The 19,367-nt window shown below is 36.1% G+C and overlaps 1 protein-coding gene across 6 annotated transcripts in view; it reads left to right on the top strand.

The window, feature by feature from the left end:
- KLHL5 (kelch like family member 5) overlaps positions 1-19,367 on the top strand; it is a 49,999-nt gene that overhangs the window by 29,079 nt on the left and 1,553 nt on the right. For all 6 annotated transcript variants that reach the window (XM_036381943.1, XM_036381942.1, XM_036381941.1 and 3 more), the window contains 6 exons: positions 5,368-5,580; positions 10,346-10,532; positions 11,438-11,662; positions 11,965-12,127; positions 14,673-14,885; positions 17,170-17,341. In XM_036381943.1, coding sequence (XP_036237836.1) covers positions 5,368-5,580; positions 10,346-10,532; positions 11,438-11,662; positions 11,965-12,127; positions 14,673-14,885; positions 17,170-17,341 — 1,173 coding nt within the window. The remainder of the gene's footprint in view (positions 1-5,367; positions 5,581-10,345; positions 10,533-11,437; positions 11,663-11,964; positions 12,128-14,672; positions 14,886-17,169; positions 17,342-19,367) is intronic.

Below are 19,367 nucleotides of genomic sequence, written 5' to 3'. Positions count from 1 at the left end.
TTGCATTGGGCTGCATAGAACAGTGTGGGACTATATTGAGTACAGTTTATAGTTCTGGTTCTTTTAAAATACTTGTAGTAGAAGTTACTGAATAATATAAAATACTTAAATTTTAATTTACATGTGTTATTTTCTATGAGTTTTTCTTTGACAGAAAAGAAACCCTGATTGCCATTTAATATTTTTACAAGTAAAACAACTTCTCTGCTTTAAAGATTTTTGTTACACATGTAATAAGTTTGTAATCATCTTACCTGCTTGATTAAAATACCTTTTTACATGAAGTTTGAAATTCAGGTGAAATGAGCATTTGTTTAAACTGGAGGATGAATCAGTGAGTTATCCCATTAGGTCTGCCTTTGTTAATAGGCTTCTTCTGTCTGAGTAAAGTACATTAGTCATTGGAAAGGATCAGTGATTTAAAAAAAAACGAAGAAGGATTTGAATGTTGCATTTATTCCTGTTACAGATATATATCATGCTAAAAGGACTGAAGTATTGCATTACTTTATTGCTTACTGTGTTGACAGTTGATGAATTGTTTTGACAGAAGGGAACAGTTTATCAAAACTGGTCGATTATTGGCATTACAAACTTAAGCTTGAAAAATCCTCAATATACATGAAATGAAACATGAACTGAAGCAATTCATAGTGGATTTAATGCTGTATAAAGAGCAACTCTGATTTTTACACATCACAGTTCTAAAACAGAGTTGATAGAATCATAAAATGTGTCCGAGTAAAGATATCTTTTGAGCAAAGGTTGTCCTGTTTTGCTGTGGTTTATATTTAGTATTTGGGGCATACAATTATAACTTTAGGAATTGTATTGGACTGGCTAGTATTGTATCTGCTCACTTTAATGAATTTGTAATGGCATTTTTGCACAAAATGCCTCCTGTGCGTTTTTATTGCTGTCTTCAGAATCAGAGCAAACACCCCTTTTTGACATCAAGTTTGTTTGAAACAGCTGATAGTGTACCTTGAATGAAAACCCATAGATCCTTTTCCACAAAAAGGAAGCAAAAGGGAAGTTAATACTTCGAGATGAGGAAAAGCTAGCCTGTGTTATTTCCAGAACATGAAATATCTGTGGTGACTAGTGAGGTATTCTTAGGTAAGTGTCAGTAGCTTCTTCAGTAGCCAGATTTTAACTTTGTGATTTGCAACTAAAAAAGAAAGAGCAGACATTCAAACTTTTTGTGATGGTGCCTGAGTGCCTGTCTAATCATTATTGATCAGTTATGCATGCTTAAAGCAGAGTGAAAAGTAATTTTGATTTTCATCAGAATTCTTTAGAAAGTATGTGAGCAGTGATAGTATTACAAGATTCAGATAAAGTTAGTTTTGGAATTTGTGTGATTTCTGAGGAAGCCCGTGAATGTATAAAAAGAAAAACTTAAAAGAACAGAGTAATAGATTGGGTCCAAGCAGAGAAACCTAGGTAGTTTTGCAGAAGAAAAGGTGTGGCACACTTAGACTTGCTTTCTCCTGTAAGGCAGTAGTTGGGTAACAAAAAATCATTGAGTTATGATTTGGAAGAAAGAATTAAAGAGAGATAATGTGTCCTTTTTTCTTGCAACAGTCTGGATAGGTTTTTCTTTTGTTAATGGGGAGCATGAAGAGAAGAGAAATTTAAATTATTTCTGTCCACAAAGGGCCAGAACCAAAGTTGGCGATAGTGCCGAAAACAAGGATTTTACATTTTTGCACCTGAAATTGCAGTCCAGAATATCCTGCTCAGTAATCAACTGACTTGGAAAATACTCATTCACTTCCTTTTCACCTGTGAAAACCCAAGATATCTTTGTCTTTCAAGTTCCCTCAGTCCTGCCTAGCACAACAGATCAGTACTGCCTTGTCAAGACTGAAAAGGTTTCTGCATGCTGCTCAGCCTGTTTTGGAATCCAGAAACAGTGCAACAAGGAGTCAAGCTAAAATATCTGTACTGCCCCTGCACACAGTGCAAGTATTCAATTGGTTGATTGTTTAGCATATCAGTCAAATCTGAGTAAAAGTAAAGAAGGTGGTATCTGACAGCTGTTTGACTATTAATAGTTTACCAGGAAGTCAGATAGCTCAGTTCTTAGTGAATTCATACTTAGTTGACCAGTGGACTGAAGCAGTCAGCAGACAAAATAACATTTCCTGATTGCTCTCCTTCAGATCCTGTGAGTCAAACACCTCTTGCTTTTTGGTTGCCCACGTTCAGAGTTTAAGCAGAGCCCCATGGTTAGAGCTGCCTGTTGGGCAGCCTCAGTCCCTCTCAAGCTGCAGGTGTCTGATGCTCTCCAAGGTTTTCATCCTTCTGACACAGTGTGCAGGGAGACTAACCACCTCACTGCATCCTACTGTAGGGATTAAGTATCATTTAGAGATACACATCATGGCATCTTATTTTTATGTGCTCCTAATATTTTTTTGTTCTGTACCAAGTCCGAGGCAGATCTGTGGTTAAGAGTATCAGCATTAATCACTCTGCAGTTGCTGAAGAGTGAATTTGAGATTATGTGAATAAGCAGTACCCAACATTGATCATGAGGACTGCTTGTCCCTGTCTTGGATAATACATAAGCCTCAGGCTACTTATTTGATAAAGTTTCCAAGCTCTTTGAGGAGCTAATTTTGGGGTTGGGAAATTCTCTTTACTTTCAGGACCAGAAAGCAAGGGATTGAAACTGCAGATCATTTGTTCTCTGAAATATCCTGTTCTTCCACAGAGAGTTCCCATAAGAAGAAGGAAAGAAAAGGCTAATGAGGAGGTTAAGAATGCTAGGAGATACACTGGCTCCTTCTTTTTGTCTTCAGAATCTCTGTCTGTAAAGGAAGAGGAATTTTCAATTCTGGTTATAAAAAAAAGCAGACATAGGACAAAGAGTGCCTGTATTCCCAGTGGAATGCTTTGATACTCTGCTCAAAAGGAGTCTCTGCTTTAAAAATAGAATGGAAGCAAGAGGAAACTGAACGTGTTCTCATCAGAAAGCAATGGTCTGCAAGAAACAAGAACGAAAATCAGGCTTTTTACACATAACAGCTGTTGAAGTGATGAAATCCAGTTGGAAAAAAGGCTTTCCAAAGAGGATCCCTGATTGACTTACGCAAGATCAGCTTGTTGTTGCCTCCAGAGACAAAAGAACTTTTCATGCAAGTGCTTTCCCCTTCCTCTTCCTGTGATCTGGATAGATAATTTGGAAAGTTTAAGGCAGTAAGTGTTGGTGTTTCTCTCCGTCAGAGCTCACTGCTTGTTCATTCAGCAAAACTGAAAGCACAGCTCCAGCTTGCATACTCTCTAGGAAAAAGAACCAAAAAAAAGCAGCCAGTGGAAACAAATGAACTCAGTCGAATATGAATTCCTGTGAACTGTGTGTTTAAACTGTGGAAATAATTTTGATGACTTCTCAGATTCAACTTTACTGCCAAGCATTTAATATCAGAGTGAAATAAATAACAATGCATGTGTAGTGCTTCTGAATATTGGGACAGTTCTTTTCACTGATTTTAATTCATATATTTGTTCAATTTTACTTTTATTTCATAATACAAATAGTTAAATGAATTAAAGAGGAAAAGACAACTCAATCTCCCTTCTAATCTACTATAGCTCTCACTTGGAAGCACTTTTTTGTGTAGACAATTGGACCTTTGTTGTAGGAAAGCTTTTCAGATATTAAATATTTTGAAAGTTTTCTTTCCAAATTCTATCCACAAGTAGAATTATGCACACCTATAACATTTTGAGTTATTTTCCTGATTTCCAGAATTACCCATGGCATGGAGTAACTTTGATCTTTCCCCTTATAAATCTTGTATTGGTTTTATGTACATATGGCTTTCATGTAAGCTGGACTATTTCCACCTAATTAGTTTTTTCCTCTTAGCTCAGCTTTTTTTATTAGTCAGTATCTTTGGAGTACTGAGGTATATCTTTGAAAGCATTAGGCCAAGCAATAAAAGAGAAGTATTAACTTTCTTGCTTTGTTGTCATGATGCCCATTGCATATATAACGCCAAACTGTACTATTGTTTTTGTTGCCATTTTAAATACTAAATTCAGACCTGTTTTGCAGTGCATCTCTTGCTTCTTCTTGTGATATTCTCCCCTTTTTTGACCTAAAAATCCTTTTTTCTTTCCAAGATGTGCTTCTAATCTACAGGTTTTTTTATTAGCATACAATTCTTTCTTTTTAAATCATTAAACAAGGCACTGAGGCCGATTTTCGTATTAGGCCCACTTAGACTTCTGTATTTGTGGATTTAACATGTTTTGTTCTCCAGGTGTTTCAGAGGTGCATGTGATGGCAGACCAAAACCAGCACCCCATTAGCTGGCTATCTAGCAATCCACAGTGCATTTAATAAATAGATTGTAATTTTGTTTTCATCATGAAGCTACTCTCAGTTTTGTGTGAATTTAGCTGCAGTCTGAGCTACCAAAATACAAGAACATGTTGTGATTTTACTTGCTTGCTTTGCTTTGCTGCCTTGTAAAGAAAGGTATATGGTGAGAGAGGATAGAAATAATATCACCCTTTTCTGTTACATCCAGGTTTTTCACTGTACTGGTGCTGATTGTGTGTTAATATTTCTGCTATTCCAGCCGAAACTGATCAGAATCCTCACAGAATATGCTGCAAATCCTCATATTATGAAGTAATCAGATATCAGCATAGGATGTGTTACATATTATGAATTTCTTATTTTGAAGTAAGGATTTGTTGCTGAAAATGACAGGATGAAAGTTAGAAGATTGAATCCTATCAGAATAAATATTGTTAGTGTAGCAAGGCATGTGTAATATTGTGGATTCTTTGTATGTTTCGCTCCCCAGTCAAATCAGATCAATTGTATAAAACCTATGAAATAGCAAAATAAAATAATCCATTATAAATCAACAATAAAATTGTTAGTGTTGTTTATTTTCTCTGAAAACTTACTACCACATTTTCATCTAGCAGTTTTGAAAACAGTTACATGTGCCCAGTTGTTGTAGCATGTTGTGCTCTTTGCTTGACCACAGGAACAAACTGCATCTTTTTAACTGTACTTCAGAAAGCATTTCTTCACTTTGCAGTGCCAAGATATTAGCACCCACAACCTATTGCTTATTTCTCTGTCTATCTGTACACTTTCCTCATTTGTTTAGCACATCTGTCTGTGGGACTAAATGATTGAGTTGGGGAAATGATCAGGGTTGAAAATCATTCAGTACTTAAACTTTTTTTTTGGTCTTCCTTCCAATCAGTACTCCAGTGGGACAACTGAGAGATGACGTGAAGGGAGGGAAAAGAGGGGAGGATACAGCTGGTGTTCCATAAAATGTCTTCAAAGTATGATGCTGCCTCTATTAAAATACTTTTCTTTTTCAGGAAAACTTCATGGAAGTAATTAGAAATCAGGAATTTCTGTTATTGCCAGCCACTGAAATTGCTAAGCTTTTAGCAAGTGATGACATGAATATTCCTAATGAAGAAACTATACTGAATGCACTACTTACGTGGGTTCGACACGATTTGGAACAGAGAAGGAAAGATCTCAGTAAACTCCTGGCTTACATTAGACTGCCTCTGCTTGCTCCACAAGTAAATTGTTCAGCTCCTCTCTAGTTTATACCATGGTTACAATGGGTATAATGTCTACAGTATAATTATATTGATAATGTCAAATCATAAAATTTATAGTGATCTGGATTCTTAGAGCTGCGTGTAAGAACTTAGCATCTTGTATAGGCATGATAGTTTGTGTCTCTGTAAACCGCAGCATATTCTGATTCTAGGACACAAAAAGGGGGGGAGATTCCAGAAAAAGTTGCTTTTCTTGCCTATAAAAATGCTTATCAAAGATATCTTAGTCACTAGAGGCCGTGTCCTTTTAAAATTTCTTCTATATGGAACTTGCACAGTTTATTTGGCTCATTACATTTCCTTCATGTAGAAATAGCTAGGAAATGCAATTTGAATTAATTGTTTGGAGTGATTTTTCTTCTGTTAACTCTTGATAGGCCATCACTGCATACTTCTTGTTCTTCCCAGTCAATACTTTTTCTCCTTCTTGGAGAAGATTAACAGAAAATGTAGAGGAAGGTTTGGGCTCAGTTTGTTTAAATAGTTGGGAATTACAGTTTTCCTACTCCCCTAGGAATGGCTACTCTTGTTAGTCTCAAACTGATTCCCTCAAAGGCAGGGAGGCCCTGCAGAGCGACCTCCACAGATCAGAGGACTGGGCAGTCACCAACTGTACAAAGTTTAACAGGGGAAAGTGCCAGACTTTGCAAATTGCATGGGGCAACCCTGGATGTACAGACAGACTGGGGAATGAGATGCTGGACAGCAGTGCCATGGAAAGGGATCTGGGGGTCCTGGTCAACAGAAAGTTGAACATGAGCCAGCAGTGCCCTGGCAGGCAGGAGGGACAACCCTGTCCTGGGGTCATCAGGCACAGCATCACCAGCCAGGCAAAGGAGGGGATTGTCCTGCTCTGCTGTGGGCTGAGGCAGCCTCATCTTGAATATTGTGTGCAGTTTTGGGCACCACAATATAAAAAGGATCTAAAACTGTTAGAAAGTGTCCAAAAGAGGGCAACAAAGATGGTGAAGGGCTTTGAGGGGAAGCCCTCAAGTATAAGGAGTGGCTGAAGTCACTTGTTCTGTTCAGCCTGGAGAAGAGAACACTGAGGGGACACCTCGGTGCAGCTACAATTCCCTTGGGAGGGAAGGAGGAGGAGGGGCAGACACTGATCTCTTCTCTGTGGTGCCCAGGGACAGGACCTGAGGGAATGGTGTGAAGTTGTATCAGTGCAAATTTAGGTTGCAGATCAAGAAAAGGTTCTTCACCCAGAGGGTGGCTGGGCACTGGAACAGGCTCCCCAGGGCAGTGATCACAGCACCAAGCCTGACAGAGTTCAAGAAGTATTTGGACAATGCTCTCAAGCACATGGTGGTCCTTGGGGATGCCCTGTGGGGTGCTGGGAGTTGGAGGTGATGATCTTTATGGGTCCCTTCCAACTCTTATTTCATGATTCTGTGATTCAATTCCTGATAGCAAGTTTGTAAACTAGGTTTGATTATTTTTATTTGTTTTTTCCTTTCTTATTTTTCCTTGCTGGACCTTCTTTAGTAATATTTAGTATTTTCTATATAGTCAAAGGATTTTGCTTTATGACTTTCAGTTTGCTTAGTGAGAATTCTCTCTTAAGTGAAGAAAATAGGATTTTTATGGAATCCAAATAATAGGTAAAATTCATTAAGACAAGAAAAATGGAGTTCAATTAATTCATAGTGATAAATCACATGCACTACATTCTGTGTATTTCTTCTAATCTGATGTCCTCTTGCTGGATAGTAAGATTCTTTACCAAGCATTTTAGTATTTATTTCCATACTGATTATTATATATTCAAAACCAGGATTTTCTCTGTTGTGGCCTTGACTTTGTCATTCATTTTTTCTAGAAACATAATTCAGAGTAAAGCAATTGACAAGGAGAAAATCATTCTTTTGTTGAACATTTAATTAATTGATAACTAAGTAACCCCTCCTGTATTCCTTTTGCTTAATTGGCTGTAATTGAAACATCTTTAGAAACTGAAATTACAGAATTTATCCCAGAAATATGTACTGAAATCAAATTATGTTCACTCAGTAACTGATTAGGAAAATTGCAAGATGAAATACAGAAGCAAAATTATATTTTACTTATTATTTTATCTTTAATTTTTAATCTCATCTCCAAATATATACTTATATTTCTAAAACAATATTTCTCTGTTATGTTTTTATTTATTACTTTCTTTAGCACATTAAAGTGTTAGAGCTATGATTTTAATATGGAAACATTTAGTAGATGAGTAAACGTATTTGAAGTGCCCAAAACTGTGTTAATGTTTTTAGAATCAAGTTTTTCTTCATGATTATGTGGCATTAGGCTATCTGACAGCAAATATAGCATAATCAAAAGCTTTTTAGTTTTATGGTTGATGAGTTAAAGGTATTGGAAAGAAATTAAATTAGAAAGTTGAACATCATGCTGAAACCAAAACCATTGCAAGCAGAGATGCAGATACACTTTAAAAAAATGTTCAGGAAATACTCTGAAACTGTAACACTGGAAGCAAAGAAATTGTAAGCAATTGTTAGTTTTATTGGTTGTTTTTATGCATCCTTTGTGGACATCTCTGGTTAGTGCTAGCAGTGTCCAAAATATTTGTACATTTATTTTTCCTAAAGTTGAATATTTGTCTGCCTCTTAAGCTGTAAGGTGGCAAATATTACTTCTCTGATAAATAATGAAAAAAATGAAAAAATTAGAAATTTCTGAATTACAAGACAGCTCAGATTCCTTTTAGACAGAAATTCCTAGTACTGGAGTTTCTGCACTACCTTTCTCCTTATCAGATTTGCAGTTACTATGATTTCATGCTAACATGTGATTTGTAAATGCTGTTAAAAAGGCTTTCAGTACAAGGACCTATGTAAATAATAAAACTTGAAAAAAAGGTACTCTTAGTAAGCCCATTTTAAGTTCTTTGAGTAAGGAATAATCATAGTAGTTTTAGTTTCAAGAGCCTGCAGACTAGATTGCATTTCTTTTTAAATTAAATCAAGTTGCTTTCAGAGACTGTGACTCTGTGCTGTTAGAAATTCTTTATAGGTTGAGTGGGTTAGAAACTGTAGAAAATGTAGGTTGCATCTTGTTGTTGCAGAACTCACATTCACACATAGTGTTGCTTTAAATACTATGTGCTCCTTGTCCATCAGAAAAATATACTGAAAGTCTGAATTGGTCATGTTGTATTCAAGCCTTACTTTTCATGCATGCAGCTCTGAGAGTGTCTGATTTAGGACAATAGGAATTAATTGATTTCTTTTTTATATATATTTTAAATCATGTGCAATTCTATAGCATTGCACACTGGCAGTTAAAAGGCAGCTTTTAGTTTATTATTTTATAATCACAGAGTGTCCCTGTGAAGTGATACAAGCAGTCGTTTAGGTCAAAAGAAGAAATAATTGAAGGTATGAAAGTAAAGAAAGAGATTAAATTCCCTCTACTAATTTACATGAAAACACAACATTTGCTATTTTAAATAGTGAGAACTTTAGCCACTTAGAGAAATGCTGCAGAAATCTCAGTTTTCTGAAAATCACTGATGAAGGGCTTTGAGAAGGTTTTTTATTCTCTCTGTGATGGTTATGTTTTCTGTCATTTTTTGTGTTATTTTGCCTGATACTGAGGTGTTCAGGTTTAGCCATCTGTACTTACTTGTATCCCTTCTGGAAACATGGTTATCATGTTTGCCACTTTGCAGCCCTAAGGCAGCTTTATTATATAAAACTATATTGTGCACATCTGTTTCACAGCAAGTCCCTTTAGTACGTCTGATGACTGATGTCACAGCAGTTTTGTACCTGTTAGTGGTTGGCTGTCAACAGCTCAATAAAGATATCTCATTCTGGTTTGTGGACTTGCATGTCTAATATTCACAAAGTGTTTGGATTTTGGCTTTTCAAAGGCATCTGCCTTTTTTCCCTCTCTCTTTTTCTGACAAATGTCCAAATCCCAGTGGGGCACTTCATTTGTTTTTTCTGTTATTCATGCCATGTTGTGTAGCTCAGAAAAATGCCAGTTTACAGACTTCTAATAAGTAGAATATGAGTATCAATGTAATTTTTTCCTGCAGTTTGATAAATATGGACAAATCACTAAAATATTTGACAAACCACTCCAGAATCTTTGAACTTTAAAACTTCTGTTAGTAGTCTTTAGTTGAATTTTATTTAATTCATATTTAAGATTTAAAAGTTGCCAAATTTGCTTGCAAGCTTGATATAAAAATTTTAACAAAGGCTTTTATTAAGTGGTACACTATGATCTTGGTCACTGTCAGGGTGAGGAACAGAATATTTATTAAAATATTCAGCATGTGCTAAAAGGGCTTTTACAGACATCTGCATTGGGTCAATTTGAGAATAAAAGCATGAGGTTGAACTAACTTACATACCCAAAGCCTGTTTCCATTTTCTTGAACGTTCCTACACAGCACTGGAACTCGAGATTATGTTTCCTTCCTTTGCACCATTAAGCTGAAATCATCCATTAAGATCAGATGGCCTTCCACTTTAAATATTTATTTATTGATGGTTTCCCTCAAAATGTGAATGTTCTGTTTATTAGAAGTTTATTTTCAATCTACCCTATTTTTTTATATGACCATTTTGAAAATACAGCGATTTTTAAATTGGGCAGTGAAAGTATTTATATAAAACGTTATCTTGGTAATCATGGTTTTATTTTTCATGTTTTTATTGTTGATAGCAATACAGCTTGTTTGATTTTCTTTCTTTTTCAGTTTTTGGCAGACATGGAGAACAACGCACTCTTTAGGGATGACATTGAATGTCAAAAGCTCATTATGGAAGCAATGAAGTACCATCTGTTGCCAGAGAGACGACCTATGTTGCAAAGCCCTCGCACCAAACCTAGAAAATCTACAGTGGGCGTTTTGTTTGCAGTTGGAGGAATGGATGCAACAAAAGGTATTGGCTTATGTAATGCTTAGCTGATGAGCTGTTTTGGTTCTTTTTAAAAGAAATGCTCGATAGATTTTTTTACAACCTGTTAAATCTTAAATTCAAGGATTTGACAGTACAGAACAGGAAACATCTAAAGTGTATACTGTTTATTAGGTTAAAAAGGTCTATATATCTTTGAGACTGCTGTAAATATTCTGGAATCTAGAGTTCTGATTTGAAATTACCATAGGAATAGCTGATTACTGAGTAGTGAATTGTTTAATTGAATACAGACTAATCTTTATTTACTTGAGGGGGCAGTAACTTGGAAATGGAAGAAGAGGTCTGAAAGAACACAAAGGTGACCTAAACATGCTTAAAAAAAAAGCCAAAACAACAAAAATATTTTGACTAATTGTTAAATAGTTCTGTCAGAACTACTTGGATTTTTTTTTCATAGAAAATTCCATACTTTTTAATGGTAATTAGAAAAGATCTGGCAAGTTAGAAAAGTGAGAGCAGAGAAAGTGTTTTCTTTAATTTGTTGTTTTAAAGCTGTTTCTTGGTAGTTCATGTCACATACCATCAGCTTTTTTCTCTAATATTACAAAACAGTTTATTTCAATATATGATTGCATTCCACATGGTTGGTTTATATTCCTAATATTTCTATTTCTAAAGGCTTGATTCTGCAAAGCAATTACAAAACCTGGTTTTTGTCTAGAAAAGCACCAAGAAAGTTGTCCTTTGTAATGGTGCAGGTAATTGCTTAGGAAGTCAAAAAAGACTATTTGTCTACTCAGACTTAAGAATATGCTGCAGGGTATCATGGTGTCTTGTGGGAATCAGCATATTACTAAAATAAAAACTACCCTAGTGCTTCACAACTTGTTCTTTTTCCATATGTAACTTGCATATATTGTCATCAGGAGCTACAAGCATTGAAAAATACGAACTTCGTACCAACACATGGACTCCAGTTGCAAACATGAATGGACGAAGATTACAGTTTGGAGTTGCAGTCTTAGATGATAAATTGTTTGTTGTTGGTGGCAGAGATGGACTGAAAACATTGAATACCGTGGAGTGCTACAACCCTAGATCAAAAACTTGGAGTGTAATGCCACCAATGTCCACTCATCGTCACGGTCTTGGTATGGACAGTTCTGTAAAGGCTGCCTGCATATTTTTTAAAGGTTACCTGGTCAAAAAAGCCATTCAGAAGTAAAGTTTCGGGGGGTGGAAATTTTGTTTAGATGCCAACTGCTTATTCAATGTCCTTTCTCCTTCAGATTATATTGAAGATTGTATTTGGTAGCATCAGCTACCAAAAGGATTTTTTTTTTCTTTTCAGTTTTGTGGTGCACACTGGACTGTCACTAAGAAATTCTGATATTTATTCCTCTTAATTTTCTGATCTTTATTCCCCTTAATTGTTTTCATATCTGTATTTTAGGAGTAGCTGTATTGGAAGGTCCCATGTATGCTGTAGGAGGACATGATGGCTGGAGCTACCTGAATACAGTAGAAAGATGGGATCCACAGGCTCGTCAGTGGAACTTTGTAGCTAGCATGTCAACTCCCAGGAGCACTGTTGGTGTAGCAATATTAAATGGAAAGTATGTGAAAGAGTTTCTGTTTTCAAATTTAAAATCTCATTATTTTAATGTAATTAAAAGACCATCTTAAATAACTATTAATAATTTCTCTTGATAGATATCAGTTATAAGCATTAAGAGCCAAGTTTCTTCATTCACAGAAGAGATACTGTCCTGGGTCAAGCAAGCCTCTCCACGGCATAACAGCTGTATGTCATGTGTACTAGGGCTCTCATCATCCTAGTGACAGTCAGCTGGACTTGCTTCAGTATGGCAAGATCTTTCTTATACCAAGAACCTGCTGCATTACAGTATGAAATTTGGCAGAAAATAATCCCCCTTGCATTCCAGCTGGTCCCCAGAGATCAGAGGGGCTGGGTGCAGCTGGGCCTAATTTCTGTTTATAAGCAGTTCATTGCTGTAAGTCTGGTTGCATTCAATACTTTAACAATCACAGATCCACAAACAGTGTGGTTTTTTGAAGCTATAGAAATGTAGATTTGGAGCTGCTGATTATGAATGCACTTACTGCATCAGCACTAAATATACTAAGGCTAATTAATGATTAACCAAGCAAAGTTAGAAATTCAAGCTAAATTAACAAATTCAGTCTCTTGCTTCACCCTTAATTAAGCTGAGTTTCACCTTGGTATGCACATATCCAGTCAGAGATGCAATTCTTACTAAAGAAGTGCCCCTGCTTTGGGAGTAGAGAGAGGTGCAAGCCATGTTTTGCCAGGGTGACACAGCAGACAAAAGCTACTGAGTAGTATTGTGGTTGTGGCAGAATATTTACACTCTATTGTCCACAAACTTTCACTTCCTGTCTATGTGCTATCTGTTCATCTTCCTTGAGCTACTTGAATGCTACCAGGTAAGAAAAGTTTTTTCATGTTTTTTAATTTTGGAAGCCTAGTCACTGGTAAATTAGTACTGCTGAAAGACAGCTACAGAGTGTTCTCTAAGGTCTGGAATAAGTCCAAGAATGAGTGGAAATGCTCACTGCCTACAGGAGGGAGGGATGAACTTGAACAGCTAGCAAGCAGAGTGCCTTAGCTGCCTTGGAACTGCAGTCTCAGATACCTAAGCTGGGTCTTAAGCTTGCTATATATTCAGCAGTGGGTCTCAGATATGATGAAAAGCACCAGAATTAGAGCCTCACATTTCCCTATTGCTATAGAACATTGCCTAGACTCTTAATGGAGGCAACACCAAAAGATCACTACAGCTGACCTTTTTAAAACACATGCAGCATTTCAGATGCAGGAGCAGTAACTTCTGCACTTTCCTGTAATGTCTGTTTGTAACTTGGTTAAGTTTCAGTGATTGAAACTGAAAAACCTCCATATAGAGAAGTTAATATGGCTTTCTCCATGTCCAGAATGTGAAATCACTGCATAAATGATCAAAACTCTCTCCATGCTTTGAGGGAAGGTAAAGTTGGGAGCTTCATAAATGTTATGTTGCATAAAGGATTGATTTTAGTAATGAACTTTATGGAACTACAACAGAGTTTTGCAGAAACCTTCAGTATATTCCTTACCTTAAACAAGCTGTACTACTGAAGAAAGAAAATTCCATGGATTTTTTTTAAAGCTTATTAAAATTGTTACTGAGAAGGACTAGATCAACCATATTTATAAGATGTTTGTATTTAAGTTCCTTGGTCAGTATATTTAAAAAACCAAACACTAGTATTACCCAAACTGAGGATATCTTAAATAGTGCTTCATGGTAACCATTGTAAATTCACACTATCATTATCTACAGTATCTAATGTTTGTTTGATTATCTAGCCATTCTTAGGCTCTGATATCATTTGAAGTGATTTCTCACTGGATTTTACTTCTGATGCATTGCTTCCTTTTTAGAATAGCTTCTGTGTTCCTACTTTTACAAATAATAGTGCTGGGTATGTCTGCTGATATGCCTAGAGTGCTCATAAATTCTGTTCATAAGCTCTTTGTGAAGTTTGATTATTTGATTAGTTTTAAAGGTTCATCTGTGATTGTGTCCTCCTAAACCAATTTTTTTTTTTCATTCATTTCAGTCAGCCCTTGCAAATAATTTAAATCCTCCATACCAAATGCTAGAAACCTTTTTCTTAGGACTAAGCAGATTGGGCTACCTTGTGGGTGTGAGGGATTTAAGGTGGTGCTGTCAGTCATGAACTAAAACCCTGGTCCAGAAAAGCACTTGAATGCCTAAGATGAGGCAAGGTAGAGATGGTGCATGCACAGATCCACTACTGAATTTGTCTTTCTGACCCTGCAAATCACATATGCAGTTTTGAAATTGTTAGTTATAGGCATAGGTTGGAATATAAATGCTGTGTAAGATATTCCATTTTCTGTAAATTATTGTTGTTATGCATTGATCATTACAATAGGAAAAGACTGGAGCAAAATCTTGCCTGAGTTTTCACAACAGAGCAGTCTACTGAAAGTTGAAAGTCCCCTTCTAAACTTCCCTTTTTAACAAACTTGAAATCCTTCATGTTTTACTAGAAATTGTCTTATTCAGACAACATTTATTTTCTTCTTTTTTTTTTTGTTTTACTTTGTAGGCTTTATGCAGTTGGTGGTCGAGATGGAAGTTCTTGTCTTAAGTCAGTAGAATGTTTTGATCCTCATACAAACAAATGGACTCTCTGTGCTCAGATGTCAAAAAGAAGAGGTGGTGTAGGTGTAACCACCTGGAACGGGTTCTTGTATGCCATAGGTGGCCACGATGCTCCAGCATCCAACTTAACATCCAGGCTGTCAGACTGTGTGGAAAGGTAATGTCCTGCTGGAGGCATATCCTGCCATGGGACTCTGACTGTGCTAGTCTGTCAGGTGATTTATGGGAAGAGCTGTAAGTAGGAACCCAATAGAATAGGTGTGTTATTTTTAGCATGAACAGAAGAAACTTACATATAAAAATATGCTGTGTAGGCATACTATGATTCAAAATGTTACCAGGACAGAATATTTAAAGAAAAATATTTAAATAAAATATTTAAATTCTTCTTAATGCATTTCATCTAGATTATTTTAATAATCTCATTGAATGAATTATGTTTGATAACTGAAACCATGTGGAGTTGATTGCTTTTAAAAATGGAGCAGCTCTTCTTTCACACAAGAAGTCTGAATCTATTCATATAATAACTTTCAAAGGAGTTAACAGTAAGGTTTGGTGGATCTTTATATATCAAATTCTTTCTTGTACTCTCTAATGACACTGGGAAATTGGCATGTAATTCAGTCATTCCTAGGTTGGTATATCTTTCTGTAAAGTGATTCATGAATGACTGTATCACAAATTGCAGTAGCACATGTGATCCATAAAATAATTTTAGAAGGTAGTAAATACTTCATAATTCACTGTATTAAATCTTCACTGGCATTTTAGGTATTTCTGAACTATGCTTTAATTTTCTCCCTGCTCCCCCACCACCAGCTGTAAAACTTTTCTTCTTTTCTATTACTTCCCAACACTTAGAGTAAGTCCTCATTGCCCATATTCTTCTTTTACTAAATTTATTCATGCCAGGATATATATTCTACCATTAACCCCTAAAAAACCCAAAACAAACAAAAAAACCCCCACAAACCAAAACAACAGCAGCAAAAAAAAAAAAACCCTACAAAAATCCACCACAAGAGAGCTGTAGTTTTCAAACTTTGAGAGTCCTAGTAGAACTGAAAATACAGGGTGGCCCATAGTCCTTAACATGTGGAAGTTGCACTGAAAAGACCCCAGAAAGGTTTGCAGATAGGAAGCTACTTCTCAACAAATACCAGATTTTTAGGGCTATACAGATAATCAGAAACCAAAGAGAAGTAAGTCTGTGTATTTTTCTACATCAGTATTTTCTGAAACAAAGTTACAGAACTTATTACTTCAATAAATTGGAATCATCTTGTAATGCATTTTGTCCTTGTTCTTTAAGTGAGTTGAAATTGAAGACCATCAAATTCATGGAACTAGTTCCTTTAAAAAATTAAAGAATTAAGAAATATTAATTTAAAAAATCAGGCTTTTATGACCACACTAAACTTCTAAATTATATTTTGCAACAGAAGTTGCTATTCCCAGATAAATACAATTGCTTATAAATTATAAAATAATTGGAAAAGTAATTTTTACATTTAACTAACTAATCACCCTTTTCTGTTTGCATGTGTGCTTCAAGTGTTACAGTTATGCTTGCATGTATTTGTGTAATACTTTGACTAGAGGACAGCAAATAAAATTGTTAGAGCTCTTTGTATCTATGCTCTTCATGCAAATAAATTAAGACTTCCATCTTTCAACTTCTTTTTAGTAAGTATGATGTTAGCCAAATAATTATTTTCTTCGTACAGTTTTTAGAGCCCTTCAGAGCTCTGTAATTACATTAGTTCTGCTGTAAGCATCTGCAGTCTTAAAAAAGATTGTCCCTTTTAGTCAGATTAAAATATATTCCTTGCCATAAGCATAGCATGGAGTCTCCTATGTAGTTCTCAATTTGACTTGTAAAGAATGTTGATAATGTTCTAGAACCACACAATTTTTTCATTAAGCCATCTGCTGTTTCCTGTACTGATACTTCTGATTTCAAAAGTGTTGTAAATTGTCTAAAGGGTTTTGTATTTCCCATATGATTTTTTCAAACCACTTTTGGGGGTCATATTTTTGAAATTGGTAATCTTAGTAATGGTAATCTTAGTGCCAAACCAAATTTTACCAGCCTGTGCTTTGACATACTTAAAGCAAGCACTTGCTCTACTGTGGTGTAGCAGCAGACTTGTTTGTGGCATGGCATGTTTAGGCATACAAAATGTAGTAAGAGCAGCTGTATATGGCTGTATGACTATTTGGAAAGCAGCAAGAACTAGATATCTGGCTAGTAGTGGCTTGTGTTACCAGATGACTAAAGAAACAGTTTCAAAGGGAGGGGAATTGAGGGGGGAAAGTCCTTTGAACAGATCTGTGCTGTTCTGTTTTCTACTACCTTGACAGCATCAATTCCAGTACATTTTGTTGTTGTTGAATTTTGGTAACAGTTTTAGTGCATAACACAAATTCTCTTTTAGGTATGATCCCAAAACAGACATGTGGACTGCTGTAGCCTCTATGAGCATTAGCAGAGATGCAGTAGGGGTGTGTCTTCTTGGTGACAAGTTGTATGCTGTTGGAGGATATGATGGGCAAACATATCTTAATACTGTGGAGTCTTATGATCCCCAGACAAATGAATGGACACAGGTATAGTTTCTGATCAGACCATACACTACTATTAATATTGTTATTTCAAATGTGCCTCCTTTTGCAAGGAGAATTCAAATATTCCTTCTCTAAGAAGCAGTTTCTTAACAGTCTGTTGTGAATCTCTTTTTTTCCTTGGTGTACCATCTTGAGATGACTTCTCTTGAACAGACAGTTGTTAATTTCCAATAAACTGCCCTCTGTTCTTTTGCAAGAGTATAGCTATTCTCTTTGACAATTTCAGCTACTTTTAAAGAAATGTATTGTCACATTCCCCAAACTGTCATAAAGGATTCTGTTTACATGACTTCCTGATAAATGATAAATGCAGATTCGTTTTAGCTCTAATGTGTCTCTCAACATTTATTTCATCAAGGTTTTGGTCATTTATTCATAAATAATCCCTTCCTGAAGTGAATGCTATGTACAGTGTAGGCAGGTTCCAGAAGGCCTTTACCCATTTTTCTTTTTGCAGCTTTAAAATAAAAATAATTCTACAGTTCATGCTCAGAAACTATTACTGTCAGTTCAGAGCTTGGTTACTTTTATATAGCTCCAGGAATGTGTCTCTGTGGGAAAAGCACAGACAAGGACATCCTGAGCTGACTGTCCTTTGGTATCTAATGCCATTTGAGATACCCTAAAGCATCTACATCCACCAAAGGTTGGCAGATACAGCACAGACTCTGTGGGACACCAAGGCCCTCCTGGAGTCCAGTTGCAGACCAGGATGAATGTCCAAGCTCATCTGTAGTAGCATCAGACACCAGTATTTAGGCTGAGTTCTGAGCTACCTGGATATGTTGTTCTGGTAATAGCCCCAAGTTCTTAACTCAAAAACAGAACTAAACTGCTGTTTATAAAAATTCCTGGAACACAAAAAAACTCAGCTGTCCATTTCCCTCCATTTCATACTGCTGCAAGCTCTTAAAACACAAGTCATCAAGGAGGATCATCAGAACTTGGGGCATTCGCTGGTACTGGTAATGATAATCCATGGCATTGTTAGTCCTGCTAAAGAAAAAAAAAGCGTATCAGAGAACAGAAGGTGCTTCTCACCAGAGGAGAGAGACTGTGCTTCTCATCATTGCATCTAAATGAATCTCACATGTCTAGGTGGTGATCATCTGTATGTACCTCTGTATCCTTAGCCTTGACCCTCTATGTCTCACTGAATGCCACAATCCCAGTATATAGGATAGTTTCAAACTTTTGGGATTAGGAAATATTAGGAAATAGGAATATTAGGAAATATTTGTGTACCTTCCTTCTCTTGTTATGTTAGCAGTCTGCCACTTCTTCATCTTCACACAACTCAGGAGAAGGCAGTGGAATTTTCTCAGGTGAAGGTTGTCAGAGCCACAGACAGCTCTATAAAAGTCTGTTGTTCCTGGGAAAGAAAGAAATAGGGGAAATGGCATAAACAGCTTTTTTGTCTTCAGGATAGTCTCTGTACCACTTGGTGTGCTATTCACATATATTGCAATACTATTAAATTTAAAAGGGGAAGCAAAGGGGAGTGTTAGAAACTACTGCCCTCCATTCAAGTCCAGCAGAATCTCAGCAGAAAAGTCTTGCCAGAAGTAAATTCTGTTTGCAATTAAAGAATAAAGACTGGTAAATTTGTTCTGATTTCAAGAACTCTTAACAGGATTTTATCAAATAATCAAGTAAAAAGGAGAGGTTGCCCCTATAATTTTAGGCATTTTCTGTTTCTGAGAAATGCATTCTTTTACCGCCTTTACTCAATTGTCTGATTGTCTAGCTCAGGTATCCAGTTTGTACTATAACAAAGGTTTCTTTTTCCTGTAATACTGAATAATTGAAATTATCAATAAGAATTGCTTGATGTCCTTAGGCTTGCTATTGTTTTCAGAGTGCTTCACTCTGTTATATAACATATCTTTACCTTTGCTTTGTGTTTGTATCCAATTTTGGACCAGTAAGTCATGTTAACACAGCAGGGGTGATATTCTCATTCTGCTGCAGCCATATAATTAGGGGGGAAATTACTTAAAACTGATTG

Source organism: Molothrus ater, chromosome 4 (genome assembly GCF_012460135.2).
Source record: "Molothrus ater isolate BHLD 08-10-18 breed brown headed cowbird chromosome 4, BPBGC_Mater_1.1, whole genome shotgun sequence".
Classification (NCBI taxonomy): Eukaryota; Metazoa; Chordata; class Aves; order Passeriformes; family Icteridae; genus Molothrus; species Molothrus ater.
Note: the sequence above shows the minus strand (reverse complement) of the source record. Positions and strands in the feature narration are given on the sequence as shown.